At 38.9% G+C, this 26,157-nt stretch overlaps 1 protein-coding gene across 1 annotated transcript in view; it reads right to left on the reverse strand.

Annotated features, from left to right (window-relative positions):
- The window catches only part of tei (irregular chiasm C-roughest protein teiresias), a 197,188-nt gene that overhangs the window by 11,588 nt on the left and 159,443 nt on the right, over positions 1 to 26,157 (reverse strand). The window contains exons 7-10 of the mRNA XM_018106562.3: positions 21,905 to 22,044; positions 21,476 to 21,605; positions 10,467 to 10,595; positions 9,167 to 9,367 (exon numbers count right to left, since the gene is read on the reverse strand). Coding sequence (XP_017962051.1) covers positions 9,167 to 9,367; positions 10,467 to 10,595; positions 21,476 to 21,605; positions 21,905 to 22,044 — 600 coding nt within the window. The remainder of the gene's footprint in view (positions 1 to 9,166; positions 9,368 to 10,466; positions 10,596 to 21,475; positions 21,606 to 21,904; positions 22,045 to 26,157) is intronic.

Raw genomic sequence — 26,157 nt, forward strand, 5'->3', positions numbered from 1 at the left:
GCCAACGACAACGACAGCCACAACGACATCGACATCGACAGCGACAGCGACACGGACAGCCGCTCGACTGCAGCGAAATGCAATTAAAATATGCATTTGAATTTTATTGCATAGCCTTAGGCGCACCGAAAATTGCAAATTTTATGCGTGAGCAGCTCATTAAACAACAATTGGACGAGGACGTCGGGTCAGCGGCTGCTAAATGGATGAACTCGGCCCATAAAACTGTACAATTTTTGGAAACGCTTTATTAAATTTTACTGCAGTTTTATTCCCGATTTTCCCTTCGTAATTTATTTTTAAATAAAAAGAAATTAGCGCATTTTGAGTGGGGCTAAAGAAAATTATTAAAGTGTGGAATCTCTAAATTATCATTGATTTATTTTAAATACAAATATATCCTTGGAATTGAGCTTACATTAAAGTCGCTGGCGTGATTTTTATCATGCCTTTCCATATTTATCATTAATAATTCAGGAATTTGTCAATTGTTATACCTATTAATGCAGACAGAGGGGAATAAAAACATTTTATTCTTTAGATTTCCTTTTTCACATCATCAAAAGTCATTCAGTTAGAATATGTATACATATTTTAAATAGTAATAAAAATACTACTAAACTTTTATTCACTATTATAATAATAAGAAAACCAAGTTTGCATTAAAATTAGCTATTATTTATTAAATATTGCTTATCAATACTAATATTTTAAGATAAATTGAAAAATGATTGTTTTAATCATATGATTATCTACTATGATAATTTCAATATGTAGATTTTGAGCTATAGTTCAGAATGATAGAAAATCACTTAGGAGTTCCTACAGAACCTTAATATTTTTCAAGGTGGATTTTATTTTTGCTGCTCTATTCAACTGATTCTATAATGCTAGTATTTTATAATTATACAAATATATTAAGTTTGATTTTCTTACTGTCAGAGCTCAAAGAAACGAATATATACAAACCCAAAAAAGAAAGCTATTGATTATTTTAAAATTTGCCAAACTATTTATTTTTATTTCTGTACTTGTTTATTTATTTTATTATTTACTTATTTCGTTTATTTATTTGATTTTTTTTTATTTATTTTATCACTTTATTTATTTATTTATTTTTTTTTAAGTTTTTCAATTATTTATTTGTTATTCATTTATTTATTTATATATTTTGTGAATTAAACTTCTGTTTTAATGGAATAGAAAACTTGAAATAGGAAGTATATTTATAAATCTTATATAATTAATAATAATATTTTTTAGTTGTTATTCAAGAGGTTACTCCGAGAGTTTTACTTCAGTTAATTTGAGGAATACCATTATCTATGCACTGGAAACATTTATTAATGCAAATGCCATTTATGTATTCTATGCAATTTAATAATATACATATACTTGAAGTGCTCATGTTAATCGTGGCTCTGGCCACCCCAGCCATTCACTTGGCCATATTTATGCCCATCATCTGCGTCGTCGGGCGACAAATTGCATTATCAGTGCACTTGGCTTTGGCTAGGGCTCAACCCCGTGGCTGGGCCACCCGCGAAGCTCTGGCGAATAAAAAGCTTTGGCAATTCCACGTAATCCACTTGAGGCAAGGCATAGGGCGCACAGTGGGCCGCTCAGTGGGCGTCATCATTATAGAGCAACTGAGTTGCCGTCGCGTCGCTTATTAGTTGGCGTAACCAGCGTATGTGGCAGCCGCGGGGCACAATTGGTGGGCTGCCGAGCTGGCTGCAGCTGAGCTCCTTGCCAGCTCTCGGCCAGGATCACGCCGCGCCGAAACAGAGCGCTTGGCCATCGGTGGTTGGCGATGTCTTGTGGCGCAAATTTGCATGCTTGAGTGGCAATTGCTGCTGCATGGCAATTGCTTTGTTGGGTTATTTCATATTTTATGCATTCGAGACTTGACAACACACGATTCAAGTGCATTAAGCGACGGTGGATAATGCCAGGCGAGTGCCTGGACTGGGGAATTAGTTTTTATTTGTTCACGCATAAGTCCATAGTCAAGTGACGGGCACTGTTCAAAGGCTAGCGGAGCTGTCGGCTTGTTTTACTGCTTATATCCGGTCAACCAGACGCTCTGGGGGTGTGTCAGCCAGCTTGTGGGTGTGTGTATTAGTGTGTGTGTGTGTGTGTGTGTGTGTGAGTTAGTGACAAGAAGTTGGATGTTGCTTTGGGCGACATTGCGACGTCTGTTGGCGTCTATTTGCTCAACTTTTTCAACTCATTTCCGTTGCAGTTGTCGACAGTCACCCACACACACACACTCACACGCACACTGCTCATCTCTCTCTCTCTCTCTCTCTCTCTCTCTCTCTCTCTTTCACTTGTGCTTGCCCTACGCCCAAAATGATTTCTGCAACTGTCTGAAAAGTTTTTACACGCTTCTACGGCTTCTACGGCTACTGCTGCTGCTGCCTTGGCAGCCATTTTTTAGTTCGGGCCATTTTGGGCGGCCATTTGCCGTTTTGATGACAAGTTTTGAGTTCATATTTTAACTAACGACTGGCGACATACACACACACATACACTAACACACACACACATATGGAAAATTATAATTTAGTCAACATGCCAAGCTGCCTTTTTAGTAGCTCTATTTTAGTCTGTCTCTCACGCTCTCAGTCACGCTCTCTCTTTCTCTCTTTCTCTCTCTCTCTCTCTCTCTTTCAGTCGCTTGGCCGTTGTGTGTGTGTGTATTTTGTATGAAAATTGAAGCGTAAAAATTAATGCTTGAGTGCATTTGTGCAAAAGACAACACACACATACACACACACACATGCACACTCATACAGACACAAATAACAGACGACAAGCAGCAAAGAACAACACACCGAAATAGTACTGACAAAAAACACCAAAAAAATACTAAAAATTATTTTTGAATGCATTTCAAAAGAATGCAAACAAAAGTGCAGAACTATCTTGGCGGAAATTAAGAGCAAATGTGCCTCAAGTGAAATAATGAGAGAAACTTTGAGAACAACAAATTTATATTTGGCCAAAGTCAACTAAGGTGCTTGAAGTACTGCAATTATTCACAATATGATAATTGAGAGATTGATATAGGTAAAAACTTATTATCATACTCAATCAAGTATGGCTTTCAAATGAGCTGGAGCGTGACCTTTGGTAAGGGTCCAGCTGGAATAATCACGTCTTACTTAAACGGTTTCTCTATAAGCTTAGTAAAGCCTTCAACTCTCTTCAACAAAACAAGTCAATATAATTCATGGTCAATAACTGCAGATCGACAATAAAAAGGCTGAAAAAGGTTTTTCACAATCCTACACTTAAATGTGAATAACATCAAAGATGTTTTGCATATGCCTGAGAAAGCATTTGAACTATTTGTAATTTATTGCGAGATTCTCCAGGGAGTCCAGAGACTTGTTTCGCAATAAATTTCATCTTCATTTTTTTTAAGGGATTTGATGAGCGGCGATGCTTTGAAGTTGCAGCGAATTTGGGTTTAATTTTCATTTCGTTTGTGGCTCAGCAACCCTCGCAAAAAAAAAATAAATAAATTTGGAAAACGTTTATCTAATGCTTAAGATCGCGGCTATGGGCTATGGAAACAAGGCCTGAGAGGAGCAGGAGTCGGTTGGTGGTGCGGCTGGTGGTTGAGCGTGCGTTGTAAGCATTTAACATGCAATTTGGCGCAGCTGCTGTGAAAAATTGAAAAGCCCCGAACCAGAACTCATAAATTGCCATTTAAATGAGGCACAAATGAAAAACGTCAAAGGCGGAAACGAAGCAGGCAACACAAACACACACATATATATGAATATATATATATATATATATATACTCATATCCATATATGAGCACTTTATGCTCTTAGCCCTGTTATGAGCAACAGCCCGCGCTGGGCCTGGCCTAATGAGTAGAAACAAAGCAATATTTGCCAGCAACGCGCCAAATTCCACAGCGAAAATTTGCAAGAAGAAAAATTACGCAGGGAAAATGAGAAAAAGAGAGAAAAAGAAAAACGCCAATGAAAATATTTACGGGCAGCAGCAAAGGCAGTACGAGTGTGTGTGCGTGCGTGTGTGTGTGGGAGGGCGTGGTCTGTGCGTTTACCGCCTCCATATGTAGTTTGGATGTTGATCAAAAGGCATGCGGCAAAAAGAACATGCACATAACAAATTAGCATGCATAAAACAACGCAACCCCTCGCCTGGTCTCTGGCGCGTAACAGCATCTCAAGTGTGTGTGTGTGTGTGTGTGTGTGAGTGTGCACAAAGCAATATTTATGCTCATGTACGCATATTTTTGGAGCAGTAGAGCTGAGGCTGAGCCCGCTCTTCCAAATTAAGCAAGGAATATGCGCGACGCTTTTATTAGAAATCAGCGAAGAAGTGGTGAAGAGCAGGAGTCGGAGTCGGAGTTGGAGTTCGGTTTGGCAGGAGATTGATACTGCAGGGGGAGTGGCGAAATGCTTGGCATACGTTGCATAAGGAGGCAGCACTTCGTAATCAAAATTCCGCTAAATATCATGAGAGAGCTAAGGAATAAAAAGAAGAATAAATTGGAGGCCGACAATTGCTGAATATTTTTGTGCCCTGTATCAAATGGAGACAAAGCTCGTTTAATTTGCATGCTTGAGATATGAGAGATACCTGCATTAGTATTCCTCTCTCTATAGTTTGCACACAATACCATCTGCCCGCGCTCTAATCATAAAAGTCAGCCTGGGATATATTTTCTGAAGTGCTGCTCAAACTGTGGCATATTAAAAGTCAATTTGCAAAGTCAACAATCATCGAACTATGAGAGCAGAGGGTCGACAGTGGCTGATTACCTGCTGAGACGGCAATCTGTGTAGACAGCAAGCACTTAATTACGAATTCCAGGCCGGGGCACAAGTCAAAGGATACCGAATTAAGGATATGAATTGCCAGCTCAATGAATCCACTGCAAAGCTGCAGCACTGCGGCTCTTGATTAGTTGACGCAACACAGAAAAAAAGAAGAAGAAAATAAATAAGGGACAGGCAAAACTAGAAAGAACAAAGCTTCATTATGCACAAGTTGTTGTTGCTGTTGTTGTTGTTGTTGTGGGCGTGGCAGCGTAATGAAGTCGCCAGCGTTGGGCAACGCTTCGTTTAAGCGAGCGGCTCAAATTATGCAGCAAATACGTAAGCAGCAGCAACTGCTTGCATATGCAAGGGACGGGGAGCAGGAGCAGGAGCTGGAGGAGGCTGAAATAATATAAATGTGCATATGAATTTTGAAGAAACGGCAAAGGATACGCGCCTGCTGCCTGCCAGGCAATGCAAAAGTGCACTTACTTACGAGCACTAACACCGACACACACACACACACACGCACACTCTCACATATGAAGAGTAAATTTATGCTTGTGTTAAAGTTTCTGGTGCGTGTGTTGGCCAAAAGTTTCAGCGCAAAAACTTGAGCAGCAGCAGCAGCAGCTGCAAAAATGTTCAGCACTCACACAAATTAAATAACAATTTTCTCTTACAATTTCGCAACGTTTTCGCTTTGGCTTTGGCTTTGGCTCAGGCTCTGGCTTTTCCGTTGCGTTTCCTTAACATTTTTCTCTGCTCCAGCTTCGGCTCTCTCTCTCTTTTTTCTCTCTTTTTTTTTTGTGCATTTCACTATGTCGTTAACTTTGTGTGGGCGTTTGTGTTGACAATGTGTATGTGTGCGTGTGTATGTGAGTGTGGGTGTGGCTAAGTCTGCATATGTTAACTGGCTGCTTGCGAAAGTGGCTCAGTAGACTTTGTCGCCAGTTTTGCGGCTCCCGCCTCAGCCTCCGGCTTGGCCCCATTCGGTTGGCGTTTTGTTTACATTTTATTTTAAGTAATTTAACCAAATGCAGCAAACTTCTGCTTTCGACTCGCTTTTTATTTTTGTCAACTTAAAAGTTACACAGCTCGAAGAGAGAATTTTTTATTAGCTCTAAAGTGCAGTTTAATGAAGATATTTTTGGTCGCCTGCCGTCCTTCAGTTTGAAATAAGCAAACGAACAACTCAGCTGCCGCACCAAATTTAATGCCGAGAATTTTCACTAGGGGAGCAATCCCTAGGTCTGCAATGTGTTGGATATTGGTGAAGCATTCTTTACTTTTATGAGCATGCATAACTATTTATTATATTTTCCTTTAGTTGAAATAATTACTTTAATTTGATAAATATCTTTCTATATGGGAAACCATATGTAGAATTAAATTAGTAGTCGGAGCATCATTGTCTGATATACCGCCTCACTAAGGATATCTGAGGTGAGTTTATTCAATAGAAAATAATGCTAACCATGCTTTGAGTCTAAATTAAAACGTATTTTTCTTTCCAGCAATGCATATAATTTTCCCCAAAATAATTAAAGCAACAATAATTAAAAGTGACCCCAATATCCTCTCTAAATAAGTGAGCTTGGTTTTGAATGAATGAAAATAGACAGTCAAGACTATAATAATAAAAAAAATTGAAAGAAGATGTAAAATAAATAAATAACTTTAATAAGAAATAAATAAGGAAGTATAAAAAAAGAAAAAAATATATGTATTGTAAAATAAAGCAATAATTACAATCATTTAAAATATCATATACTACTAAGCTGAAAATCAATCAATGTTTCTCTATCCACATTTTTCTTTGGCTATGCTCCCTCCCTACGTAATATACATAATTCAATCTGTCTTCCTTCTTCCTATACTTAAATTATTTTATTTATTTATTTATTAACAAGGATTTGCTTTTAGCTAGGCTTGCAAGTAATTTGTAGTCGAGTTGGAGCACAGAACTTGCCAGCTATTGATATGCATTTGGTGACTGTTTGCAGATTTGCACTTAAAATTAATCCAGCTTTAGTTACTTCATAGTTGGCGCTTGTGATAATTAAGTGTTTATCAGTTGCAATTGTTATAAATTTTATATGCGTTTATAACAACGGTCGCTGCACTTCTCCAACTATTGCCAACACTTGCTCTATGTTGTACTACGTGCAGTGCTTCCTCTTTTACTACTACTACTACTACTACTACTACTACTATTTCTTCTTCTTCTACTTGCAATCGAGCATTTGAAAAAAAGGACCGGAAACTTTATAGACTGAGAAACTTGCTCGACTTTTGCTTTGCAGTTTGGGAGTTTGTGCTTTTTTCTTTGTATTTTGTTTAATTTTAGAAGCAAACACAAATACGAAACGAACAACGAGTAGATGTACAAGTGCAACTACATTGAAGCCATTTACCCAGGAGGTTTACACACATACACAATTTGCTGACTTGTCGCTCACTCACTATCTCTCTCTCTTTCCTGGTCTCCCGCTTCCCGCTCTCTTGCTGTCTCTGTCTGGCCGAGTAGTAAATTTAATCTATTGTACGAACCATGTTGTGTGTTGGGTCCTCGCGCGTTTACAGGTTTTATCTAACTTGTTTGCTGCCTTTTCACCTGCTCCCTCTCTTGCTCTCTCTCTCTCGCTCTCTTATGCGTCTGGCATATCCTGGCATCTTTGACTCCAGCCACCAGTTACGGCTGCCAGGCAATCCTTTCTGGCTGCCACTTGATAAATATGACTATTTCACGCTGCCAGCACTACTCGCACCCACCCGCTTTGTGTTTAGTTGTTTATTTGCGTTAAGCGTTAGCAGCAACGCCTCTGTCATCTTTTACTGGCTCTTCCTGTCATGTCCCGGGTTCGGGTCCGGGTTCCCGGCAGCGTATTTTGTTTATACAGCACTCAATTTCGCAGTTTTAATGACAAAATGTCTTACCTTGAAACTGCATGCGAGATAGCATTATAAGTGTGTGTGTGGGTGTGTGTGTGGATGTTTCTCTCTTTCTCTCCGTGTGTGCGTTCATATGTCTAGTCTGTACAAGCGCCTCGCCTCCTTCACTTGACGCCACTTGAGCGACTTTGTTTGATTGCTTTGGCCGCAGCTCGGGCGCAACTGTGAGCTACCATGTTTGTATTGCACTCGACGGGCTCTAAGTCCGGGCAGGCTAGCCGGACCTGCTGCTGTCAGCTGGCAGACGCGGGCTGAGCAGCTAGCCAGCCAGCACTTGGCAAGTTTTATTGTCTCAGTGTCCACTTAACTTTCGCCTCGAAGACAACTTAATGCTGCCCCGCAAACGAAACGAGCAGGAGAGTGAGAGAGAGGTGGAGAGAGAGAGGGAGGAGCAGAGAAAGGAGCTGACAATATGAAATCAAAGATGTGCGCATTTTCTTTAATTTCCGGTTGTATGATTTTCCATTTTTTTTTTTTTTTTTGTTGCTCCACTTCTCCCAAGGATTCAAACAGCAACGTGTCGGCATTGTCAGCTACAGCTGAACGTTTTATTCATGGCGTATACGTAATTTCTCAATGCCTGAGCGGGAACTGATTGGAATTGGCTCTGCCTTTGCCGAGTCATCAATCATGCGTCGTTTTTCCACACGCCCAGGCAAAGATTTGACAAGTGTCAATGCGACAAGATAGAGCGCCGAGGCAGCAAAGACAGTGGAGACAGAGACAGAGAGCAAGACAGAATGTGAGGAAGAAAAGTCTTTGGGCAACTTTTTGAAAATCACATGCAAAGTAAAATGTCGAAGTTTTGACAGGCAGCGCAAGGAAGCTGAGCGGGGAGGACGAAGCTGGTGGGTGAGGGGTTTCTGCAAAAAAATATTCACACAAAGCTGAGACGGAAAACTTTTCATTTGTTTTGCAATGTGCTGAAAACTGCTGTCAAAGTTTTTAATGTTTTTAACTCGCTGCTGTCACCTGCCAAAGCTCGAAAAGTAGGCTACATAAACTGTGCGAACCACTCAGCGCCGAAGCAGTTGTCCCAGCTGGACTGCAGATTACACTCGACGAAATTACATAGCACATACATATATACATTCGTATGTCAATATATTGATCCAGATTTAATACCCAATGAACCAATTTCGTCTCTTATTCAATATTCAGCATTAATTGTGAAGTCTTGAAAATATATTTGCATATTTATATTTCTCTCAACATATTAGCATATTCAAGCCAATTCAGCTAATGATTGATTCATTTCCAGTCAGTTGAGTGAATTTAATAATAATTCGCAATGCAGTTTCTCAAGTCGGCTTGCCTCAGTAATTTATGCGATTTTGTTTAGATTTAATTAGTAAGACTTTCAGTTTACAGCTACTTGTTAAACAGAGTTTACTTTCGACTTACCCTTGACTGAAACGACGACACTTTGCAGCACTTCGAGCTTCTTCTTGTTGGCGGGGGATTGGCCCACGCACTTGTAGGTGCCCGCATCCTGGTACATGACATCCTTGAGCGAGAATTGACCCGTCGGAGTCGAGCTGCCGTAGCCAAGGCCACGCAGACGTGCCGAAACCGGATCCAAATGTGACCAGCAGCCCAGGGAGCCTGCGAATAGAGCAGAGAAAACATTAAAGTCATTGCATAATTTGACTTGGCGCCATTTCTAATTTAATTAATTGAGTATGCCGGGGCACGCAAGTTTTAATTTCTTTAATTGATGCCGGAGTCGTAAACAACAAAAAGCTTCCACTTCCATTTGTCAAAGAGGAACCGTGCCTCACCCACTCCTCAACCACCCACCACCCACCACCCACCGCCTACGAGTCCTACGCACCCCGAGCTAACTGATATTTCGGCTGTGGCCCTGGCGACGCGTCGCCTCGTTTGCTGACTGCCTAAAAGTGAGCAAAGTAAATTGCACGCATAATTAATTTTCAATTGTGCTAATTAATGAATGGAGCTCCATTCAGCGACTGCCAGCGCAATCTTTTCGATCTGTGCCTCAATTAGTGGAACGAAAATCTAAAATGTAATTAGATATACGGCGCATCTATCAGCGAGGCTCATTTCCCTGTTGCCCGCAGTCGAAGCATGGCCCCTGCTCAATTGCTTTGATGTTTTTATAAAAAACAATATGAGTAGACCTATAAATTATTACAATTGACGAGAGGGCTCTAAAGTGGTTCAAATAAATTCAAATGATATCGAACCGAAACAAAGATATTTACAGAAATGTGGTTTTAGTTTTATATTTATATAAAATAAAAAATCCATAAAAAATAAGGCTTGTTGCTATGCAATATCCTTTCTGTACTTAAAGAGCATTTTCTTTACCAAAATAATATTTCACAAGCCGTAAAACTATAAATTTGATGTAGAGATTATCCATTTCATTTTTTTCTCAAAAAAATCTTTTTTTTAATCTTATTTTCTATTATATTATGCATAATTGAATTCTCTACTTTTTAGTGATAATAAATAATATAATAAAAAATTCAAATATATATTTCTATATCCTATATACTCAATTTATTTATTATCTAGGCTTATATTGCTCACTTCATAATATTAAATAAAACTGAATAATAAATTTTTTATATATATGGTTATTTATTTATTTTGTGTATTATTTATTTTTATTTTTGCAAATGCAGCACTCAGCTGTTCACTTTCTGCTTAAGATCCTGCCTTAACAGTTACTTACCTTGTGGACACTGAAGTGTCACCGCACCGCCGAGCTGCACCTCCAGCTGCCCCTTGTTGGGATTGTGCGAGGCAGCGGCTACGGAGACATCTTGATCATCTGGCTCCGATGTGACATCCACCGAGTCGTCTGTGCATATAGATAGAGAGAGAGAGAGAGAGGGAAGAGAGTAAGAGAGAGAGAGAGAGAGAGAGAGAGCATTAGAAAATGTGTGCAAATTTATGAACATTTAAAGAGTTTCGCGCTGGCAACACATGCGCAGGGCCATAAAATATGATAAGCTTGTCAGCAATTGTCAAATGTGACAATATTTCAATGACAAAAAAGAAGAAAAGTAGGTGGAGTTGGGGCTGGATGGGCGTTGGCAGTTCTTAAGCAAAACAAATTGCTGACAGGATGTGGGCGACACTTAGGTGACTGTGCAGCACCTGAGTCATGGCAGAGCGCGCGACGGCTGCTGCGAGCAGCACAATGAGTTGGCACTTCCGATTTGGCGTGATTTGACAGACTAGTAAAGTTCAGTTGTTGGTTCAATGGAACTAAAAGTGAGTAGCGCTGTGCAGGCAACTGGAAAATTGACTGAACCTCACTCACGCAGCACCACGGATTCATAAATAAACACCGAGTAGCAGCAGCACGATAAGAAAAAGACATTACGTCGCTTCGTTCTAATTTCGTTGCCAGCCAAAGAAAATGGCACCAAATTTATGCGACATATTCGCATATTTTGTACTTAACAGCAAAAAAATTTCAAAAACTTTGGACTGAGAGCGGCGTAAGCTTTGTGTGGGTGGTTGTGTGGCTTAGAGCTGAGACCATATTGTGCTATCGTGCGTGAGATCAGCAAGCACGAAGAAAGTGAATGATTTGTACCTACACCTAGTATAAAAAATGACATGTAACAGAACTTTTAATACCAAGATCACAGACCGTTCTTGGAGTATATCTTATCAAACGTACTGCTATATTTGTTAATAATAATACTCAATGCATTTTTATAGTATATATTCACTGATAATTAAAGTCAAGTACAATCAATGAATTTTTATATTATAATTTTTTATATTTTTATATTAATCAATTACCAACACGATTAAAAAATTTTATACAACAGTGAAAAAATGTCGGAATTCGAACGGTACTATTGTCGTCTCGTGTGGCGAACTGTAAAGTAGGAGAGCATCTCTGGTGTGGCGGTCTGTGGTGGGCTTTCAATTTCAGACTGCCTTTTGTGCCACATACTTTATGGCGCTGTTCATATTACATATAAATTACAATTTGCGTTGACGTGCGCCTAAAAGTGTACGGCGTGGGGCCTTTTGTTTGAGACCGGATATCATAACAATAAGTTGCCCAAGTGGATGATGCCTGAGCAAAAATCATGACAAAGGACCCAGGCAAATTGTCTGCTAGCATGTGTGTGCGTATGTGTGTGTGTGTGTGTGTGTGTGTGTGTGGGTATGTGGCAAGGCCTCTGGCCTCACGTAAGTCTTACAAAGTGTTGCCTACTTATCAGGGCCGCAATTCGCTGCCATTTCAAATGTCTGGCAATTTGAGGTTGCACCTCAAAGCGCTCATAAAATTAGCCTTTGCCGCAGAGCCCCCCATCCCTCGCCTCCGGCAAGTGCTTAGCTGGGCTGCCGCACAATTAACAAAAACTACTAATTACAAACAGTCGGCGGCCGTCTGGCCAGCCTGAGCGAATCCCTTTACAAAAACGCACCCCAGACACACATTAAAGAAGTGTCGAAACCCTTAAAGTTCCACGAGTCGAGCTGAGATTTGCACGAGGCGGTGAGTCAACTAGGAGGTGCGTACTCTAAACGCCAAAGTAACAATTAATTGTAAGCTCATTTCGAGCCGAGTGCCTTCGTCGCATGTCAATCAGTTGGCATTGGTGGTGGCCTGGGGTGGAACAACCCTCAGCGCGGTCAGCAACCCCTGCAAATTTTATTGCTGACAATAGCGCAAAATGTTTTTGTCTGCGGGGTGCTGCTCGATGGTCATTGAGGTGGAGGATGTAGGCCCAGAGGGGGCGGGCAGGAGGCGTGTTGCTTAGTCAAAATCACGTAGTTATAAACATTTTTTATTGTTCGAGCACAAAAAAAGACAAAGCGACGTTTCGTTGCGCAAATTGACAAGTGAGAACTCTGGACAAATTGAGAGAATGAATGAGGATGCCTCTGCCTCTCTGCCTCTCTCTCTCTCACCCTCTCTCTCGATGACTTTCTCTCCCTGTCACTTTCGCCGAGTCCGCCTGACGGCTGTCTATAAAATGTCTAATGAGCTCAGCTCGACTGACAGACATTTGTCAATGGACAATGCTCGCGGCCTGTTTGATGGCAACTGATAAGAATTTGAGACTGCAAATTGTAAAATGGAACTCGCCGTTTGTCGCCCTGGGGCGAGAGTTTGTCGCTGCGAGGCGTAATTTGAAAAGGAAGGCATTTGATATATTATGAAATTAGATAATAGTTAAGAGGGGGTGACAATAGAATGGGCAAACCCGGGAAGTAATCAGACCAAACAAATGACGATATGCGAGCACAATTCGATTATGCTTTAAAGTCCATGAAATATTTGGCTGAACGAGCTGAGAAGCTGGAAGAAACCAATAGCTCGATAAAAACGAAAAAAAAATCGAAAAAAAAAATTTAAAAAATTATTAAATAGAAGAGGGGATATAAATACATAGAAATAAACAATAAAAATATAATTTCATAAATAAATACATCAATAAAAAAAAATAAATAAATACATATTTATATAAATAAATACGATCGTTTTTTTTTTTTTTTTTTTTTTTACCTATTATTCGTGTTTTTATCTAGTTTGAATGAAAAAGAAAATGGAAAAAAATATATAAGTGAATAAATATTTTTTATTTTTTAATTAATTAAATATATAAAATTAAAAAGGAAACAAAAAAATATATATATAAAAAAAAAGTATATCTCTTTTTTTTTATATGTCTAATTTTGCCATTTAAACACAAAAACTCTTGTAATTTGTTGTGGGCTCATGTTCGTATATAATATTCAATATTTATTTATACACTGTTGCTACTATTTGTATTATATTTAACTAACTATATTTAACTAACTCCTTTACCCCTCCATCCGAAATTCACTCTCCATTTAAGCCAACCACTAAGAGTCAAAGTTTTTACTCAACTTTATTCAACATTTGCTCAAGCTCTACACTTAACATTTATCCCCTCCCATCTCAAGCTCAAACACACACACACACACACACACACACACACACACACACTTACCCACACAGATTGCATAACATAATTCGCAGCACTTGTTCCACGCATATTTTGCTCAATGGCCATTCATAAGTATATACATACAAGCCGCACCGAGCTCTGCCCACAGCCGAAAAGAGGAGAAAAGAAAAGCAAATAAACAAAGGCAAACAAATGTGCATCAAGTAACGTCCATATGTCCTCATGGTTGGGGGGCTCGGGCCGGAGTTGGATTGATGGGAACGGTGAAGACTCGTGAATGTCTTCCGCATGGCATATAAATCCGAAGCAGAACAAGAGAACGGCAACAAATATGAAGAGCAAACAACAAACACTAATGCAAACAAGAGGAATCAATATGCCAGACAGCGCCAGGCGCTGAGTGAGTGTGAGAGACACAAAGAGAGAGTGAGTGAGACAGAGTTACATCATATTTCAAGGGATAAGGGGTTGACGTTGGCGTTGGAGGGCTGTAGTGGGTCTCGCCACCAATCATTAATCATAAAGCATCATCATCAGCATGTTGGCGTTGCCTTCAAGTAGTTGCTCCCCTCCCCCTCGCAAGCCGCCCATCGCCGGCCAGCCTGAAGGACTCTGAAGTGCGTTGAATTCTGGGCTGTGGCATGTGGCATGAGGCATGGTTTGGGCTGGCGCTGGAGCAGGGGCAGGGGCGGAGGCTATGTGCCGCCTGCCAAATGCAGGCCAGTCAGTCACAGCACAGAGCAGCCCGAAAATCCTCGCCCTGAATCCGCACCCTGCTTAAGCAACCAGATAGAGTGTATCAGCCACGTCAATATGTCCACACACACTTCCTTTGTGCTGAATGGGAGTGTTGCTCGGATCGTAAATCCTTCAAAACACGCATTGCTGTCGTTTACATATTGAAAAGTTATTAACTTGTTTACGCACACGGCTCTTGGTCAGGCAAACAGGGGTATTCCCTCACTTTCCTTCACTTCACTTCTCTTCAGTTCACTCATAATTCTATATATATATACAAAATAGTTTTCTGCTTTCGCCGGTTGCACGTTTCATTTTCATTTTCATTTGGCGTCTGGAAAAGTGCAACATCATTTTTATTCATGAATATGAAGCTGCATCAGCTCAGAGAGCTCAGAGAGCTGAGGCAGCAATCAGCTTAACTTACAAGCTTCTTCATAAACAGCGAACGGAAGCCATGCCCACGCTAAGAGCAGGAGGCGGGGCTGCATGCCTCGTCAAGTGGAAACGAAGGCGCTCTGTGGCGGGTGCATTTGATTGCGTTTGTGTCTTGGTTATAAATTTTAATTTCTGTTCGCCGTTTCAGCTTGTATAGAGTGTGCCGTTATTTTTAGTGGAATATACTTGTATCTATGTATATGTATACATATAGAGAACTCTTTTTCGGTTTCTGCTGATGCCGCTTAAGCGTGGGGATTACATCTACAGTCTACGCGATTAATTTGCAATGAGCTGAAATTGAAGATGATTGCACTGGATGTGATGTGGGAAACGGAGAGAGAAGACTTGAAAATATAATAATCGATAAGCATAAGGAATGCGCATAGTTTGGGATATAAAGTCTGAGTCATAAAGGAGAAGATAAAATCAAAAATGCATAAATGGTTTTTGAAATATAAATAGAAAATGAAAAGTACAAATATTAAACACATTAGAGACTAAAACGAAAAACTTAAAAAAAAAAAAACTATGAAATAAAATAATATTACTATCATGCCATAAATATATGTACATATAAATAAAAATATTTAAATAAATTTAAAAAAATAAATAAAAAAAAAGGAAAATATTTTTAAGCTACTTTCCAAATGATATTAAAATATTTTAAAAATAATATTTATTAAATATCTGTTCCACATTTAGCTATATCGCCAAGGAAAGAATAAATAAATATAAATAATAATATAAATAATGTATTTTTAGTTATTGGTAAAAACAACAAAACTTATTCACTTATCAATCATATATTTTTATTTATAGGAAAAAAAAAACTTTTGATAAAATATTTAATAATATATTGGTATTGATAATTTGTCTCTTGCTGCATTTCCCGTTTATTTAAATCAATAAATATCCAAGCAGCACACAGATCTCAGTTCTTATAATTCCCTCAGCTTAAATTGCTCAAATCGAAAATTAAATATAAAATACATAAACATACATAGATATATGAAATTTGTAAGAATTGAAATATGCGAAACACTTATGAAAGCTATTCAAATATAATTTTAACACTAATTCACGCTTATTTCAGACAATAAAAAACTCCAGATTATTATCCACAATGAGTTTTTAATATTTCTGTAACTGGTCGGAAGCGACAGCCGAGCAGAAAGTAAAGAAAAACCAAATGAGTTTTGGGTTTCATTTCAAGCCAAATAAAAACAAGTCAAATAAAATTTTATTGCGAATCTTTTTGTGCTGGCTCCTCAGCCGGCAGAGGCAGACGAAAGGGAAAGGGAGAGAGAGAGAGAGAGGGGATTTTCGGCCAGCCCTAAAGACCAAACATATACCGAAATGTAATCGCCGGCTATAAAAACAAAAGCAGCAAACAGAAAACTAATAATCGTGCGCGCCGATAAATACAGAAATTCAAGCGGGGCGCCCAAAGGGGCCAACATACTTATACTTCAAAGGGCAGCTGGCCAGAAGAGGAAGAGACAGAAGGAGAGAGTGAGAGTGTGGGCGAGCAAGCCAGAAAAATGCTTCATATCGCGTGGAAGAGGCGAACGAACTTAACGATAAAGTTAAACCGCGATAACCAGCATGACAAAGGATAATGTACAACATGCGCAAGGACATTGCCGATTAGCCATAGCCTTAGCCAGTTGAGGCGTATGAAGTAAGCAGCGCTCGAACGGGATGGGCGGATAGAGAAATGCTTACGATAGCGTGTAAAATTAAATTTTATTGTAATGCCCGCTCAGACCCTCAGAGCCAGCGGACAAATGTGTTTTTCCAATTGGGGACTTTCTTTACGCTCACAAATATTGCGCACATTGTTTGTAGTTTCTTTTTTCTCTCTCCTCAAGTAGCTCGATGCTCGATAGGAGGATGGGGCAGCAAGAGGGGTGCATTGCTGGAGGCATAGGGGTTGACACATTCAAGTCTTCGATGGCTTGCATTTTTATAACAGTTGGCTGAGCAAATTAGTTTAGTGCTGGTTACGGATGCTATGTAACCGCAGACCTCTCAGCGGACCCATTGAGAGTATGAAATGAAAGTACTTGAGAATTGGTTTATACAAGGCTAACAATGGACACCCCAAGCTAAGTATATGTTTTGATTTTGTAAGACCCTTAAATAACAAAAATAAATTACGATGGTGCAGAGTCATTTTTGAGAACTCTAATAAATTAAATTATATTATGGTTTTATGTATGTTATGAATGCTTACAATAATTCCAAGAATTTTCATCACATTTGTAATTCTACTATTTCAATAATTAATTGATTAATTTTCATTCAACAATAATAGTTTTTATACCCTGAACCCATTGAAAATGGGAAATCAGGGTATAATGGTTTTGTTAAAATGTATGTAACAGGCAGAAGGAGGCGTGGCAGACCCCACAAAGTATATATATTCTTGATCAGGGCGACGAGCTGAGTCGATTTAGCCCTGTCCGTCTGTCTGTCCGTCCGTCCGTCCGTCCGTATGTTTGAACGCGTCGATTTCAGAAGATACAAGAGCTAGAGACTTCAACTTTTTTTTAAAATGTCCGTATATATCACGCGGATATCGAGTTTATCACTAAAAAACGATAACTCATTCCGATACTTTTTTATCGATAAAAAACCTTATCGAAGATCAGTTTAAAAATTATATCTCCTACATCTTTCAAGCTACAGTCTCCAAATTTAAAATGTATATTAAGACGCATGTCATACAATTTCGGTTTTTGTTAAAATTTACCCCCCACCCCCAAATCCACCCCCTCACCCTAATCTTTGTAAAAGTCGTATATCAAATACTAGAGACTTGTACTTCGGTATACACATACATTTAAACAATATGAATACGTTCTGAAAGTTTCATTACGATCGTACGTCTAGAAATTAAATTATTCAACAAATAAGTTCTCCTAATATTGCCAACACTGCAGCGCAACCCAAGCGCAATCGCCTGTATATGTGAGTGTGTGTGTGTGCGTGTATTTGTTTGCATGAGTGCGTGTGTGGGTGCTAATTATTATTGAAATATCAGTTGCTTGTAGGGTTCAGGGGATCTCGTAGTCGAGCAGTCTCGACTAGAGCTTTCTTACTTGTTTAATTTAATATAAAAATATAAAAATTCATCTATAAGAAAGCAAACCTAGAGCATGAATTCTTTTGCTATACCATTCGTTCTATTGAAACCAAATATTTTGTTTTTCCTTTCAGCGAGTATCAGAGCTCTGCAAATAAGTTCGAGACAAATCGATTTGGCCATCGAAGTTGCTTCATATCCATTTTTCTAATCCGAAACTTCTTCTAATTGCACTTTGTTAGCCAAACATCAGAAACATGATGCAGGCCACTCAACATTAATTAGACTCAATGCGAACTTTAACTCATTAATGAGGCAGTCAAACAAACTTCTGTCGAGGACATACCTGAACCCACCCCTGTCCCTCCCCACACGCTGGCTGAGGCCAATCGCAGATGTGTCTTATACACTGCCACAGCTATTGCCACTTTTTGTTGGCCAGCCTCGGCTGACGTACGTGTCAAATTAGCGACGTTTTAACAAGCTCAGCGCGTCCGTAAGTCGTCAGGTTGTCCTTGTCCCTTGTGCCGGGTGCTGCATGATAGCCAGGACGCGTCCTTCGGCCGGCTCTGCCGGCAAATCAATCACGTGAAAGTGGCTAGCGCCAAAGTTTGAGAAACTACGTCAAATTGCCTACTTTTGTAATCGTCGACGTTGGTCGCGCTGTTGACTTTAGCTCGTCCTCAGCTAGTCCTGGCATGTCCTGTAGTTTTTGGGCGCTGTCGTCGTGTAGCACGCTGATTGCTTTTTCATTGCATTTTGTCAGCCGTACCGTCCGTCCTGTCCTATCCGCTTGTCCTGCTCGACAGCAAAGTTTTCTTTTGCTACCTGCGCGGCGTTTTCCAGCTCAATGGCTGCTAGACGCGGGGGCGGTGCGGTACGGCAGCTACGTAGAAAACATATCGTCAGCAATTAAGCGCGCATTCAAACGTCTGTCTGGGCTGCTCGGTTTTTTCGTTGTTGTTGTTTTTCTTTTCTTTTCGATTTGCTGCCAGCGGATGCTTAAAATCAAAATGCGATTTATCAGTTTTTTCTCTTATTCTCCAACCGCTTTCGGCTTGCCGCCCCCACCCTCCTCCCTGGGGCGATACGTTATGAGGGCTTAAAATTTTGCAATTTTCTCAGTTTTTATTCGAAGCGCCATTTATCAAAGCTGTGCAGCTGTTTGCTAGTTTATGACAGCTAATCCTTGAATACTATATCTTAAAGATATTGCCTTCGGCTTTATCTACCTACACACACACACACACACACACACATACACTAGCTGCTGCTGCTGCTGTTGCAGTGGATCTGTGTGGGCTTTTGTTCTATATGCTGACTGCTGCCAGTTCGATTTGCCATTTGGCAGTTTCGTAAACGTTTTACAAATTGATTTATGTGCTTAACATGTTGCCATGTTTGTAACCCTCGAACAAGCCCCGCCAAACGTCTCTCACAATTAGATTTCGCTCCAAAATAAACGGGAAAACTTTTCGGCAAGCCTCACCAAAAAGACAACCAGACAGAGAGAGGGCAAAAGAGAAACAGAGCAAGAGAGAGAGAGAGAATCGGGTATATATATATGCTGAGGGAAAGGGTCTCTGCTGGACCTAGACCTGGCCTGGCACATCAATCATCGATAAATGTCGATATGTCGGACCGTAAGGCATGGTGCGTGTTTTTGCCTTCACTTCTTGGCCTTTTCGGGCGCTTTTATTTTTATTAATAAAGCATTTGTTTTCCCATAATGAGCAGCGACAGCCGCCTGTCAGGATGCTTTTCGCATTTTCTTGTCTACATTGCCCGTTTTCTTGCAGCCGCATCAAATTTTCAGCGTAGACCAAAATCTTTCCCCAGGGCCAGCTTGGCCTGTGGGCGTGCTACAGTGCCTTGCGGCGGCATTCGCATAAAAAAGTGCCAACACTTTGTCAAGTTGTTATTACCAATAATATATATACACATATATATCTTATATATACACGTATATATTTCATTCTTTTTCTATCTTTTTTTCTTTGCTCTGCTTTTGTTTATGTACTTTGCCGTCTTGCTCTATCGCCATTCGCCTTTATTATGCGGCTTCTGGCACTCATTTTGTGTTTGTCATGATTGATGAGCGAGAGTCTAACGAATTGTGGGGCCTTCGCCTGTGGGCGGAACGTATTGATTGGGTTAGTGGGCGTTAACTGGGCGGCACAAGTGATCTCTACTTAGATAGTTAATAAATGGACTTTATTGACTTTTAAATTTTTCATGTAGATATTCGAAACCTCGAGCGAAAAATTATTTCGTGAACTCTAATTTTAAATTAAATAAATACTCTCAGTTTAAAAAATTCCTGGAATTATTAAATGTTTTTTCCAGTTATAGTCAAACTAAAAAAAATGTGTTTTAAAAGCAATAGAAAATTGATAGAGATTTCATATAAATTGAATCGAGTTCAGAAATTTCTGATTTTTTGCTGTTAAGGAAGTTTTCAAAAGCTTTTCATCAATGCCTTGCCAAGCGAAAATAATATTTTGGGAATATATTGCTTATATTAGTCTAATTATATTATTGGTATAAAATAAATTATATATTTTATTTCAATAAATTTATTTTATACATCGTTAATATAGTAATTATTTTTTGTAAATTTAGAATGTGCCGCAGATTCCCTTCTGTTATTCCTAGAAATTTCTTACGGACTACAAATACGCCTCTACTTTCAAAAATTCATTTGCCCATTTAGCTAATCAAATTTGATTTTCGTTTAGCGCCATTCCACAAGCAGAAGAACAAATAGACCAAGAAAGCATTTTTGGTCGCCGGCTTTTAGGCAGCTGCGCAACGTCATTTGCTGGCAAAGTGGCTTCTGTCAGCGACACAAATTCAATAAAAATAATAATAAAAATATTTACAAGCATTAACACGCGTTCAGCGCGTAAAATGTGCCTCAGACTGACAACTCGCAGCTCAAACACAAATCTTGAGCCGCAAAACGGCAAAATATTGACAGCAAAATGGCGCACAAGCATAAATAGTGTATGTGTGTGTGTGTGTGTGTGTGGGCGTGTGGGTATGTATTTGTGATGCACAGACAGAGGGTTGACAGTGTCACACACCCGCTCAATGCCAATGCCAGTGCCAATGAAATTTGCCACATTTTGCATATGGAATATGGAGGGTAGCGAAATGCTTCAAAGTATGCAGCAGCAGGAGAAGGGAGCAGCAGGGGCATCATCAGTGAAGAGAAGACAGACAGCGGAACGGGAATGAGAAGAAACATTTTGATGATGGGACGCAGCATGTGCGAGTGTCGTTAAAGCCTCGCAGCAATTTTTGGCAATTTTTCGCAATTCTTTTTTTTTTTCCTTTTTTTTTTTTTTGGGCGTGCAATATTTATTTATTATTATTTTTTTTTTTTTTGCTGTTGTATTATATGAGAACTAATGGCGAAAATATTATCACGCGCCATTTTGAAGGCAATTTCACGCATACGAGCGCTTATTTATTTGAAGTACTTGTAATCGCGGTGGTACTTACAGCGCACGCTGAGGTAATAGCCAATCGAGGAGTATTGAAAGTTCAGATGCCGGGATGTGCACTTATACCAGCCGGAGTGCTCCCGTCGAATGGAGGTAAAGTTGAGGAAACCATCGCCAGTTTGTGGTACCTGCGAGAGAAAGAGATAGGAGATGCGAGTGAGTGAGTGAAAAATTGAGACAGATTTGGCTGGGAGATGGGCGGGAAATGAGTTTCGTTCGGTCTTATGCGTAAACAATTTTTGGTAATTAAGGCAAGGCAAATAGTTGGTCCAAGAACTTTTTACGCGACAACTGCACGAAAATCCATTTAAAACTTGCTCCTTGCTCAAAAATCACAAAAGTGCTGGCAAAATCCAAATGCAGGAGCAGGATGCTGAGGATACCAAGGACGGAGAGCCTACGTATGCATAAGTTTTATAAGACTTACCGGCGTGTCACCGTCGTCCTTCTGCCAGCGCGGCGTGCTCGGAGGATTTGAGTCGACATCGCACTTGAGGCTAACTTCGATGCCCTCGCGCAGCGGATAACCAAAGCCAGGTGTGCGCGAGATGGCGAACGAGGGCGTATCTGCAAAGAGGGGAGGGGAGCAGTTCAGACAAGGGTTATAAGAATGGATATAAAACACAGATACGATGAGATTTTCGGTTAGTTATTTTCCTGTCTACCGTCTGCCGTCTGCCGTCGCCTGGCAACTGCCAACTCGCAGCTCGTAACTGGCAACTAGCGACTGGCGACTGGCGACTGTGGCAACATCTACAAAATAGTTTTTTAATTAAAAAATTACGACACAAAAATAAGCGCCAGCAGAAAGAAACTTTTATAATTAAACTAAATGCAAATGTGTGTTGTCTCCTCTTTTCTATTTTTATCTTTGCTCTCCCCGTATGCTCTTCAGCATTCACCACAAAACTGACGCACTTTGCTTGACTCTGGCGAAAAACATCTTGCCAAATTGCATGCCAGCCAAAATAAATAAGTGACAATAATAATGGAAACTATAAACTGAACATAATATTTACTTAATAGTTTGTTTGAGTTTGTAAGGAAAACATTTTAAAATAGCATGGGAAGGTGGATACAATTGGAAAGAATTCAAGTATTCAGCCAGTATTAATAAAACGAATAAATACTCAAAAAATAAATAAAATGATAGACTGCTAAGATATTTTATGTTGATTCTAAAATACAAATGAACTGCGCCATAATAATAATAACAGAACAATAATAATAATTTAATGTTAAAATATAAACCTATCGCATATTCTGTTTTTTAGTATATTTACATTGTTATTATTCAAATGTAATTTAATCCTTTATTATTACTAACTGATATTTTTGTGTATTTCTGTTTTATATTTTTTAAATTTAAGTCATATATATATATATATATATATATTTTTTTTTTTTTATATTTTAAGTCTTTAATTTTTAATAATTGTTATTTTCTTAATTTTCTATAATATATTTTATAATTCTCTTTTTTTCATTTATTTATATTTTTAATATATATTTTTATTTTGATATTTTTTTTTAATTATTAACAATGTATATTTTCGTAGATTTATTTTAAATATTTTTGATATTTAAATACTTATTGTAAAAAAAATCTAATAATAATAACTCATACTTTTGTATATATATTTAAATTGTTAATTATAAATAACTTAAATTTTCGTATATATATTTTAAATATTTTACAATTTATAAAATATATATCTAATTAAAAATTCATATTATCATGTATCATAGTAAATCTTAAATTATAAGGGAATCAGATTTTCGTATATATATATATTTTTTTTTACTTATTTTTGTTTAATTTTTTTATATCATATTTTATTACAAATATTTTTTATTCATTTTTTTTAATGCCTACAGACAACTCTTTAATTCCTAAAATTTTGTTTATTCAGCTCGATAATGCACAAAAAATGTCTAGTAAATTGTTTGCCATTTCAATATTAAAAGTCGCTTGAGTTTCTTATGCCAGATGGGATTATTTAACATGTTAGACGAATTCGATATGCTATTAAATCTAACTCCATTTGGGTGCCAATCAAAAATCTATTGAATGCATGTCAAAAAGCTATCGACAAAATGCAAATCTCAATGCAAATGCGAGTGCAAATGTAAATGTAAATAATATGAATGTTTGGCAAAGTGACACGCCCACAGATATGCATATATTTTTATATATACATACATTTGTATCTTGTTGCATTCAATGCATATTCATAGGCATAAATCAAATGTTTTTTAATTAGTGTTAGACATACGGGGCTGTTGCCCAAAAAAAATACACAAACAAAAACAAAATAAGAAAAATACAGAAAATGTTACAAAATCTGAATACAACGATTTCAATCTTTTCAATTTTTCGCCACTGCCCTCAGTCTCTCTCTATCTCTCTTTCCCTCCCCTTCGCTGTCTGTCTGCCTGCTCCTGCTCTGTTCACTGTGGGCTTTTGTAACTAATACAATTTGATTATGCAGGGCAAATGAAATTTGTTTGTCGGTTGTTTGCCAAACTATTCAATAGACATTCATCTGAGTTGTGTAGCCTCTGTGTGTGAGTGTGTGTGTGGGCGTAACATGCAGACGGACAGTTGTCAGACATCATACATATATGTATATGAAAGGACGTCTGCCTGTGGACACTCAACGACGCCCGTTTGCCTTTTATGCGGCTAACCGAGCAGACGAATGAGATAGAGGGAAAGAGAGAGAGCTGGCGGGGTTCACAGGTCCTTGTCTGGTTAGCTCCCTGCCGTCCTGGGCTTTCGTCTATCAATTTGTTTGGGCAGAAATCTAAGCCACAAACTCAGAAAAAAGAAGCGCAAAAATTGTTGTGCTCCCCTAACTATGCATAACAGGCGATTCCAGAAAACGCTCTCTGTTGAATTTCACCAAAAATCATACAGAAAAATATGTAAAACTTATATATAAAATACACTATTTAAATACTTTAATATTATTATTTTTTTTTTTATTTATTAATGATATTTATAAAAGATAAAATAATGCTTAAAATATTGCCTAAGAAAATCAAACATTTCAATAATAGATCAGCCTATTTGGATCAGCCTATAGTCATTTGGTGATTTACATTGCGGGAATGTCGTCTTTAAATTGCTTGAATGTTGAATTTAATTTGTGAAATTGTTTTTAAATTGCGCAAGCATTTAAGGCTCGTCTCGTTGACTGTACGATTGATGTCCTTGATTTGCCTGTCAACTGTCTGCATAAAAATGTAAAAATTAAATGCAACAACAACAGCAAACACAACAACAACAACAACAATACAATCCTCAACTGTCTGAGCAAGTGCTTTCATGTGTGTGCATTTTAATTTATACAACCGTAACAAACAATAACATGCATGGGCGGGGCAGGGCGGTGTATAGGCTAGGGGCTTGGGGAAAAAAGCAGGAACTGTTCTCAGTTGTTCTTTGTTGGAAAACGTTGCGGTTGGGCCGCTGCTGTTATTGTTGTAGGCCTTTTGCTGTTGTTATTGCGGTTTTTGCAATTTTCATGCCTGGCCAAAGCTCCCGCACACACACACACACACACGCACACATCCATCGAGTGTAGTCAGATTCCACATTCCCATGCCAAAACTTAGTGATGCAAATCCCGCACGGCTTTTCTATATTTTCCAATCATTTCCACTCCTGCTCGCCCCTTCTATGGCTGGCTACCTTGGCATTTGTCATGGCATTATGCGGCTTGACGGGCATTAATAAAGCAAATAACTGTGGCACTTTGTTCAATGCTGATCCCGTCCAGTATCGGCTACCAATTTGAGCACGTGTCTGCGGCTTTGTTGCTGCCAATTAGTGCGAGTCCTTCTAATTGCTGCTGTGTGGATGGACGCAGTCATTGATTTTGATTTGCAGCTCGTGTTGATGGCGGCATAAAGTCACGTGGATGCTGATAGATGGCTGACAATGGCCAGTATTTCTCTCTCTCTCTCTCTCTCTCTCTCTCTCTGTGCTTGTGTGTGTTGACTTCTTAAGCGCACTGTTACTTTGATCACTCAAAAGGATTATTTGTGTGTCTTTGTCCTGGACAAACAAACTTGTTATGCAAAACTATGCCAAATAAGAGTTGTAGCAGTAGCAGTAGCAGCAGCCAGCCGAGTGTCCTGTTTGCATAACGAATATCCTTTGGAATTTTGTTTGAAACATGCGTCTGGCCTAACCTTGAAAGCGACGCAATTTTTGTTGCTTTGTTGCTCTTTAAATTGATTAAAATTGTTGTTCAGTCACTTTTGCACTTATTGAATTCTATTTGATTCCTTATATTGCTATTCATAAAAGATTTTGCAGTGCTAATCAAGTTGTTTGAAAAATTCTTCTGGACTTTGGCTCCGAAGTTAGCCTCTGCTTGGCCGAATGGCAGTTAATTAAAAACTTTGTCAAAGCTCTTACTTTTGATTTCTCAGTGCCAGCAGTGCTTGTTTCTTTAGCCGCTCTTGTTGACATATCCCTCAGCTCGTATAAAGCCGTGCCCCATTTCCATTATTTTATTTTTATTTTATTCCTTCTTTTTTTTTTAGTCCGTCCTTCTGCACTTTCCATTAAATAATTTCACCTTTGCTTTCTTTTATTGCTGCAGCTGCAGCTGCATAATAATTTCGTTGCCTTTGTTTTTCTTTGCTCATCGCCGACCTGTGACTCCA

Source organism: Drosophila navojoa, chromosome 5 (genome assembly GCF_054131105.1).
Source record: "Drosophila navojoa isolate 15081-1374.11 chromosome 5, UAZ_NAV_1.0, whole genome shotgun sequence".
Lineage (NCBI taxonomy): Eukaryota > Metazoa > Arthropoda > Insecta > Diptera > Drosophilidae > Drosophila > Drosophila navojoa.